The sequence below is a fragment of the Carica papaya genome, chromosome 9 (genome assembly GCF_054855325.1).
Source record: "Carica papaya isolate Zhongbai chromosome 9, ASM5485532v1, whole genome shotgun sequence".
In the NCBI taxonomy this organism is placed as follows: Eukaryota; Viridiplantae; Streptophyta; class Magnoliopsida; order Brassicales; family Caricaceae; genus Carica; species Carica papaya.
In genome coordinates, this window is record NC_142317.1 from 7114803 (window position 1) to 7124015 (window position 9213).

The 9213-nt window shown below is 34.9% G+C and overlaps 2 protein-coding genes across 6 annotated transcripts; one reads left to right on the forward strand and one right to left on the reverse strand.

The window, feature by feature from the left end:
* The first annotated feature begins 1120 nt into the window (after window positions 1–1120).
* LOC148239770 (two-component response regulator-like APRR1) lies at window positions 1121–2923 on the forward strand. Of its 4 annotated transcripts, none has more exons than XM_088211304.1 (5): window positions 1121–1372; window positions 1458–1608; window positions 1700–1864; window positions 2062–2140; window positions 2334–2923. In XM_088211304.1, the coding sequence occupies exons 1-5, from the start codon at window positions 1355–1357 to the stop codon at window positions 2383–2385; spliced, it is 465 nt and encodes a 154-aa protein (XP_088067430.1). In that variant the 5' UTR covers window positions 1121–1354; the 3' UTR covers window positions 2386–2923. The 4 variants fall into 4 exon arrangements, with proteins under 4 accessions (XP_088067430.1, XP_088067428.1, XP_088067429.1 ...); XM_088211302.1 differs by having other exon boundaries at window positions 1263–1372; window positions 1467–1608; window positions 2002–2140; window positions 2334–2918; XM_088211303.1 differs by having other exon boundaries at window positions 1276–1372; window positions 2053–2140; window positions 2334–2920.
* Window positions 2924–3745: 822 nt separating this feature from the next.
* TOC1 (CCT motif -containing response regulator protein) lies at window positions 3746–8750 on the reverse strand. 2 transcript variants are annotated; one of them, XR_015816284.1, is made up of 7 exons: window positions 8070–8750; window positions 7146–7307; window positions 6924–7057; window positions 6288–6455; window positions 5630–5834; window positions 4203–5337; window positions 3746–4084 (listed from the first exon to the last, which is right to left on the reverse strand). XR_015816284.1 is itself a non-coding variant. In XM_088211284.1 (6 exons), exons 1-6 carry the CDS (start codon window positions 8215–8217, stop codon window positions 4388–4390), a joined length of 1767 nt encoding a protein of 588 aa, XP_088067410.1. In that variant the 5' UTR covers window positions 8218–8750; the 3' UTR covers window positions 3746–4387. The 2 variants fall into 2 exon arrangements, 1 of the variants encoding a protein (XP_088067410.1); XM_088211284.1 differs by having other exon boundaries at window positions 3746–5337.
* Window positions 8751–9213: the final 463 nt, after the last annotated feature.

The window sequence follows — 9213 nt, forward strand, 5'->3', positions numbered from 1 at the left end:
ATATAGAGCTGTTAGACGCTCTATACTTAGAAACACCATGTGATAGATATTTTGTGATTTGGAAAGAAACCATGTGATAGATATTTTTTCCCTTTCATTTTCATCCATCAACTTATGCCATATATATATATATATATATATACACACACACACGCATATACAAAAATTTAACGTTCATAATAATAATTATTTTTTCAATTACATAAAAGTTATTTGGGTAGGTTTTTTATAATGCAGACAGAAACATAGACTAGACTGGTACGTAATGAAATTTTATGTTTGGTCATAACATGTGATGTTTTAAAATTTGGCATGTGATAGATATTTTTCGATTCTGTATTTTATTGTTAATTTGGTACAATACATATATACATGTATATACACATATATAGAAGACAATTAGGATTACTAAAGAGAAATTATGAAATTATTTTAATTAATCATATCTGATCTGTTCTTGTCTCTGCATTTCTAAAAGTGATTAATCATGTCTTCTACTGATAACAATCACTATTTAAAATATTGTTCTTGCTTTAATTAATTAATTAATTAACGAGTTATCTTAAGCCATGTCCTAATTACATGTTTACTAATACAGATCAAAACCTGCCTCATCTTTAATAGAGATTATGTAATTAGGAAGATAAGATCGTACACATATAGTTTTTGTCATTTTTTTAACCGATTAATTCTGAAACTTTTTTTATTTTAGGTTAATTAATAAATTTTATATTTATACATATTATTTAATTTTATCTATGTATAGTTATTTCGAAAACCAAGATAAAACTAATCAAAGCCAAGAACTTAAGATACATTATGTTTGATGCATATATATATATATACACACACACACACATACATGCACGTATCTGTGTACACATGCACATCTTTTTCACTTCGCAAACCATGTGGAAGATATTTTCATCCCCGTCAACGACGCATAAGCAGGATATTAAGATCATGGTATGGGATGTAAAATCTTGAATCTTTTGCTGGTTGATGCATACGTACACACAACACACACACACACACATATATATATATATATCATGTGTGACGAACAACTGTTTTTTACGTTATCCGTTTACTGATCTCATTGCCCTTGCCTAACATGATTTCATCAATTTACTAATGGAAATTCCATGTGTATAGCGGCAGCCAAAAGAAACTAAAGAAACTGTTACTAGTTCAACCATTTTTTATCCAGTGAAAACAAATATATATATATATATATATAAACGAATCACTGGGTCATATATATAGAGGGCGCCAAAGCGGAGAGGACCTAACTGTTTGATCGACCAAACTCTTGGTCGGCCGAGAGCACATATATATATACACACACACAAGAATGGTTATAAGTATTCATGTGTGTAAGGCTCGTTCTTCTTCTTCTTCTTTTTTTATTTTTCGAGTTTAGATCATAATAATAATTATTATCATTAATGGAGAAGGGTAAGCAGACTATGATGAGTGGATATGGTGGGAGTAGCTCTAATGGTGACTCCATTATTGATCGTAGTGAAGTCAAAATTATTTTGTGGGAGAGTAATGCTGAAAGTCAAGCAGAAATTTCTACTCTTTTGACCAAATATTCTTATCAGGGTAAGCATTATATCATAAGATAATTATACCCATATATATAAGATTAAAAAATGTAACATATTAATGTTAGTTAATTAATAATTTACTGCAGTAACTCCAGTGAGCTCGGCTATACAGATAATAGATGCTTTGAACACAGAAGGGGCTTACATCGACATCGTTTTGATAGAAGTTGGACTGATATTAATGGAGAGAGGAATGAAAATTTTGAATTATATTATGCATGATAAAAATCTCCAACACATTGCTGTTATCAGTAAGCATTTATATATAAATATATATATATGTTTATATATTTATAGATACATACATGCAAACCCATTACATTGATATTAATTATATGTTAATTAATATTGATTTAGTGACTGTGTATGTATGATATTGGGGTGTTAGTGCTATTAACACAGGACAGGCTGCATCTTCTTCACAATGGGTTTAAATTAGGTGCTGCAGATTATCTTCTTAAGCCTTTGGATTCTGATGAGCTACTCAACTTATGGATGCATGCCAGGAGAAACCAGCGATACAATTGGTATCATTTTCCTTTTTTTTTTTTTTTTTTTTTTCTGTCTTTTAATATTATACATAAGTTGGCTGGTATATATGTTTATTTTAGATGTGTGCATGTTATATGTATACATATATTTATATATATATAGTTCATTTAATTAGGAATATATAGATGATTATGGTTTTAATGGTGGTATTACATGCTCTGTTTACAGCTTGGTGGAATGCCACAAAAAGAATAACCTGAAGGATCAGCAGTTTTATTAGTAGAATTCTTGGGTGCATGATCTCCGTCTTCGTGTATCTCCACGGCTGGTGGACATATATATATATATATATATATTTATGCGAAATTAATCAAGGGTAGTTGATTAATTGTCAACGTCAACTTTGATTTGAAGATGTGATTATGGTTGCTTAATTAGCTGTTTTCATTAAATCCAACTAACCCTGGAATTAAAGAATAATTAATCTACTTCTCTTGGAAATTCTTTTTCCTTTCTGGGTATTTTATTTTTGGCAAATCATTTAATTTTTGATGAATTGTTGGAGTGAAAAGAGATTCATGGGGGTGGATAGGTCTGTGAAACAGAGGACGACAGAAATAGAGGATGTTGCATGTGATAAGCAAGTTAATGCCCTGTTTGGCTGCTTATTGGGTTTTCCTCTTAGATTAGAATCTTCAAGTAATTTATATTGATTCAATTACAATTTGATTAAATGACTATGGTGGAGCAATAAAACAATTCCCCCCCTCCCCCCAGCTCTGCTCTTCATCATTTATACCAAGAAGAGAAGTGAGATAGACAACAATGGCGGAAAATGAAACTTCTTGTTTTCTTTTATGTCACTTTTGCCCTGCATAATTTATCCATCGTCGAACAGGACTAATAGTTTTGACATAAATACTTACTCTCCAACGTTTTAAAATCATTAATACCTAACTAATACAAATATTTATATATAATATCTTGAGAAATAAAGAAGTTGATTTGATATACAACCGATGATATGGTATTGGAGTAAATTGCAGTCGTAACTAGTAAATGTTATAAATGTTCAACACTTCCTCCTCCCCAAAAACAGCAAATAAACAAAACAAATTAACATGTGATAAACTACAAGGAAGTGAAATTTTCAAGGTCAGATTTTGTCACATGAAATTGCTTTTCTTAGCTTCGTGATCAAAAAGGGTTACCTAATCCCCAACACTGGAACCAATTCCACTTGCCTATCCCTTTCTATATCCCATTGTGCAACTTTTGTTTGGTGCTCTACCCACCACCAAAATTAAAAATCAACTAATCTTTAAATCCTACACCACATTATCCTTTATATCCTGCAAGATTTCCAATAAATTAACCTAAAAAATATTCTCACATATACATACAGGCAGCAGCACTAAAGTAATTCTAATTAGTACCAAGAGCTAAAAACAATTGCTACGTTTGTGAAGATTACATTACAATCATAAATAATAGTTATGCACATTAAGACTATTACAAAAGTTACGAGTAAAACAATTTTATCGAATCCAACCGGAATGTAAAACCCATATGCCTTTTTCTTTTCAATTTTTAAGTAGCTAGTAAGAATGATTGTAAGGTGAAGATGCGATGATTACACATAAAGAAACAGTTATGTAAACTGAGAAATAGCTTGCTGTTTATCTTCTGAAGCAATGAAGTGATTACAATTTCATGTAAAAGACAAAAAGAAAAAATGAAAAAACACATTCTATTTGATTAAAGGTTCCATATAATATTACCTTCTCCTTTGAGAACAATTTTGGAAGTCAAAACAGGGTATCAGGAAATTTGTGGACGCACAGCCCATCAGACCCTCATGATTTGAACTACATACATGATCAAAGAACAGATTACTTCCCCAGAACACATGACCTGGCAAGCAAATGATTAACCAGAGATCTGGCATGATGCATCCCTTGCACCATCACCGATGTTAACTGCAGGGCATAAACAAGAGGTCATTTTGGAGCCTAACCAAATGACACAAATGATATGATCTGCTTATCATCGATCAATGGCTGGAAAAAAATCTCTCCACTTGTTTGCACATCTTACCTCGACTTATTCCTCAAAATAATGACTATTATATTTCTTCAGAGGAACGCTGGAATATCATTCTCACTCATCCAAGTAGAGAACAGAAAGTCCGCAGGACTCTTGATGTAATAAACCATCACTCCACCATCCCCACCACCCTGCCGATTTGATGTAATAACTGCCTCACAACCAAAAACTTTGCATCAGGATCCTGAAACACCATCTTCAAGAGAAGATTCCCTCAATGCCTGCTCATCCTCGTCTTCATCCTCATCCTCATCATAATCAGCAGATGCAGGTTGTCCATTAAGATCAACATTCACACCATTTACCTTCCTTACAAACTGACCCCTAACACGGGGTCTCCTTTCTGCAAGTCGTTTCCGATTCACATATCTGATCTTTTTATCAAAACATCGCTCCTTCCTTTTCTGTCTAAACTTGATTAGCGCTGCCTCTCTCCTATCAACTTTATTTAACTTAACCTCCGTTGAAGAGGAGTTTCCAAATGGTGGCCATGGAGGAGCAGTTGACATTTGACCGTGTTGTAAGCATATGCCAATCGGGTAATATGGAAAAGATGCCATTCCATTTATGTGTGGTGGACATTGCGGAATATGATTATACTGAGGTAGAAGGCCAGGGGTGGCATGAGCTTGCAGGTCCTGCAAATTCTTTGGGTACAGCTGCGCTGATGGTGGCATCAGAACTTGATTCAGAACCCCTGACATATAATAAGGATAAGCACTCTGCGTGGATAAACCTGCAGCATTGGCTTGAAATTCATTTGCTGGAGTGACTAGCACCTGGTTAAAGTTCCCCTCGAAATTCCTTTGAGGAAATTCCATTGACATTGGTGGAGTACATGACCTCTCTAAAGAAGCAGAATCTGGGACACTAGTACTGCTATTTATGTCATCTCCTTGTGAATAGTTCTCCCACGCCTCTCCATTTTGACGAGGCTGGGCATCAACCCCTAGTTGGCAAGAACCTTGAAGTCTGTTTTCCATGCTCAAATGCTGAACAGCATTTTCATCAAGACTGGGAATTCCTTGACAATTGTTCTTCAGCACATTTGATTTAACATATGTGAAGAAAGCAGAGGACTCACCAATCTTCAATTCACTCTTCTTGGGGCCAGGTGAGAATTGCCCTGCATTAGAAGGAAGGACGCAAAGATGGCACAGCAAAAATTAATCAGGTGGTTTGTTTTTAGAAGATATTCGGATGAATAACAACAACATGGTACATTAAGATAAGAACTATAGATTTAAGTAATCCCAATAATCGAGTCAAGCTATGTTCATGATATTATATGACCCATTTAGAGGCAGGAAGCTAGTGAGGATCTTGCTAGGCAATCTAAAATCTCGACAAACTGGTGGCAGATGAGACACCCAAATTTATATATGACATGAATTTTCTGATAGTAAAGAATCACTGACCCGTACGACGATCACTAATTCCTGGAACGTCAGGTTGATATTCCACCAGATGAGTCCTTAAAGGCTCCCCAGCTATACCAGTAGTTATAGTAACAGTAGCAGCAGATGCGGCAGCACTAATAGCAGACACAACAGTAGTAGCAGCAGCAGCAACTATAGGAGTTAGGGTAGCAGCAATAGCAGTACTACCAGCTGCTGCAGTAGACTAAGAAATTAAAAAAAAAATCAATAGGTGTCGACTTCAACATTGTCAATTCTGAATTGTTACATCAACAAAAAATAAAATTCTATTGTACTTTTCAAATCAAGGATCAATAAGACAAAACAACAATACAGGACAAATCATGCCATATCTTAGAAGAAATAATGTTTCAAGTTCAGCCATCACTTTGTGATCCATGGCCGAATATAGCTCCTTTGCAGGTTGACTTGCAATGGTATACTCATTCCTCAACTAACTTTGAAAAAAAAAACATTGATTAGTTGCAAGTAGAGAATGCATATCTCCCAATCACCATGATCATGAACAATAGAAATCCATATAGAGTTCTCTCAGCTCATATAATTTTCTGATCAAAAGCTACATAACTCTCAAATCAAGTTTGTTATTTAACAAGCCCAAATCAATATGTAGTAAGTTACTAAATGTTACTCTCACCTCATGTTCTTGGTGAGTTGAAATGCCAGTGTCTTGATTGGGACATCTATGAGACTTGTCATCAGTGTCATCCGAAAACAATGTTGTACTATTAGTGTTAGGATCACTATGGTCTGATGCCACAAGATCAAAATCATAGCTCAAGATATTCTTATCTGCCAGTCCAAGCTGCCAACAGAATAAGTACATCAAATGAGTATCTCGATTTCCATAAATGACCTTATAACTACAAAAGCTTTGGCACAATAAAAATAAAAAATTGTTCTTATTTCAATGGTATACAGATTTTACTTGATTATGAGAGGAATCAGAAATAGCAAATTCATGAACACAAGAACTTGAAAACACTGCAAATTCTCAAGTTTTTGCCACTACATGAATTTGCTACTCTAGCAAAATTTTACCTCAGAATTCTACTTTGTAAAGAAATCTCCTAAAATAAAATAAGTAAGATGGTTACACAGCCTGCAAATATAATCTATATACCTACTTTATTCTGCAAATAAATAACTAGGAAGGATAAAGGTTGTTTTAATAAGTCCTTTACAATGAGTATATTAATGCCATGAAATTTTTGTAAGAGGGCAGCAAACAGGATTAGAAAACATCAAAACAGCTCAGTCATATAAAACAAACCATGCGCCTTCTTCTCCACATGTGTGTCCACAAATTCAATAATTCGTTGGTGCGTAAAGGCTTCACAAGATAGTCTGCTGCTCCGAGCCTTAAGCACTTAACAACAATTGGGACTTCATCTTGTGCCGACATCACTTATCAAGGAAAAACCAATTCAACAATCAGAATAAGATAAACATACCATTAAGGAAACTAGATGTAGATATAGCTAAACATGCTCACTGATCACAGGAATGCGACGCAGCTCTTTATCCCTCATGATGTACTTCAACATCTTCATGCCTTTTTTCATTGGAAGGTCAACCTCGGCAAGTATGATATCTATATCAGGTCCCTCTGCATTGAGTACATCAATGACTTGTCTAGCTGACTTCACCGAAGTAACTGTAAAAAGAATTCCAATCATTGACAAAAGATACGTCAAATAGACCAAATATTCTATTTTCTTTAGCAGTCACAATTTTTATTTTTATTTTTTTTGGAGAAGATAGCAGACCCAAAATTCAATTGAATGTCGAGGCAGCAAGTTCCAAGCCCGACTTATACTAAACTAAGCCACTAGAATTTCATTTTAATGCCATTCTCCTTAAAATGCTTTATCTCAAATGTGCTTACCTATGATTTAAAATTATTCAGCTGTTGATTTATGCATATTGATCATAGAAGAAAACATTAAAAAAAAAAAAAGAAAATTTATCAGGTACTCTAATTGGTAAAACCAAATAAAGACAGTCTCTTTTGGCTGTTTGAGAACAACTCGTGACTGAATTTATTGATTCATCATCTAAACACATTTACAACCAAGTTTCCATTATCTGCTTCATAACAATCCACGACCTAATCTTATTTTTTTTAATTAAGAAAAAAAGAAACATATTCTAACAATCCTGTTTTATTTAAAGCCATCGCATTTAAAATATTGAGTTCCACAATGAAAATTTCCATAGAACCAGGAAAAAGGAACGAAAGACAAAAACAAGAAACTACTTCCAACAAGAATATGTAGCATGATCAACCTCCATTAGAGCATGTAAAAATTAAATAGTCGGAAGAACACCTCAGAAATTACATCTAGCTAAAAACTGAAATACAGAAAATGCCACTAAATTAATTGAAACATGTCAGGCAACCAAAAGGTTATAATACCCTGATACGAGCATTTCAAGAGGAGCGTGAAAACCTCGTCCAGACTCTTGTTATCGTTATCGCAAAGCAAAATCCTTACTTTGCTCCTATCAATAAATCCATCTCCACCCATGTACTCCTTGTTCAAATTCAGCTCCTTACCCTCCATTACCTCCCTTTTCCTCGAGTTCCCTCTCCCCCAGAACCAAATCCAACACTAACTTTTAGTCAATACTGAAGAAAAAGGCCAGACATCAGGCATGAAGCATCTTCTCTATATCCTGAACTGAGACCGGTATTAGGGTTAGGGTTTCGGGTTTAGGGTTTGATCAGAAACTCCATTTATGGATCCCTGATACTGTTCGTACATGCGCCACTGAAATGGATAACGTAATTGGCTATAAAATCGCGGGTATCCTATCACTGTACGGTAGTAGAGCAGGTTATCAACATCCATAGACGGCAAAAGAAAGTCAGGCAAGCAACAGCGGGGAAAGCTTTTAGTCTGCAAAATGGACGGTAGAGACAGAGAAAGGGGGCGGGCCGAGGGAAGAAGGAAACCAACGGCTAGGATTCAGAATCAACGGAGAACACGAGCAGTTCAGCCTGCTCCCCTACAGCTCCCGGGGACTGCAACGGAAAAACCAGAGGGAGAGAATTTTGGAGAAACTGTGAAGCTTTATTTATTTTTTAAATTTAAAATAAAATGAGAAATTGTTTAAAGTCCAGAGAGAAGGACACTAGACGATACTAACATGCGCTGAAGAAGAGAGATCATCCGGAGAGTAGAAGTTTAGAAGTATGGACGGCTGAGATCGTATCCGTGGGTGCGTAGTGCGCACAGGGGAGTAGGAGAATGACGTGGACGATGAGGAGGACACGAGAGAGAAAAGCGCAAGAAAAAGTGAGAGTGTTTGGATAGTTTGGTAGAGATGGAAAGAAAGCCACGTCACCCCTAAAAAGATCTTTAAATAAAAATACCCTGATTGAATAATTTAAAAATAAAAAAATAAAAAGAAAAAAGAAATTTAAACAAGTGGGAAAATGTAGACCAGCCATGTGAGGTGTGTAATTTGAAAATTTTAATTTTCAGTGGTAGATTTTGATTAAAATATTAGAATAAGTTAGGGAGAGAGTATTATTGCACGTGTGAATTGCCTAACTT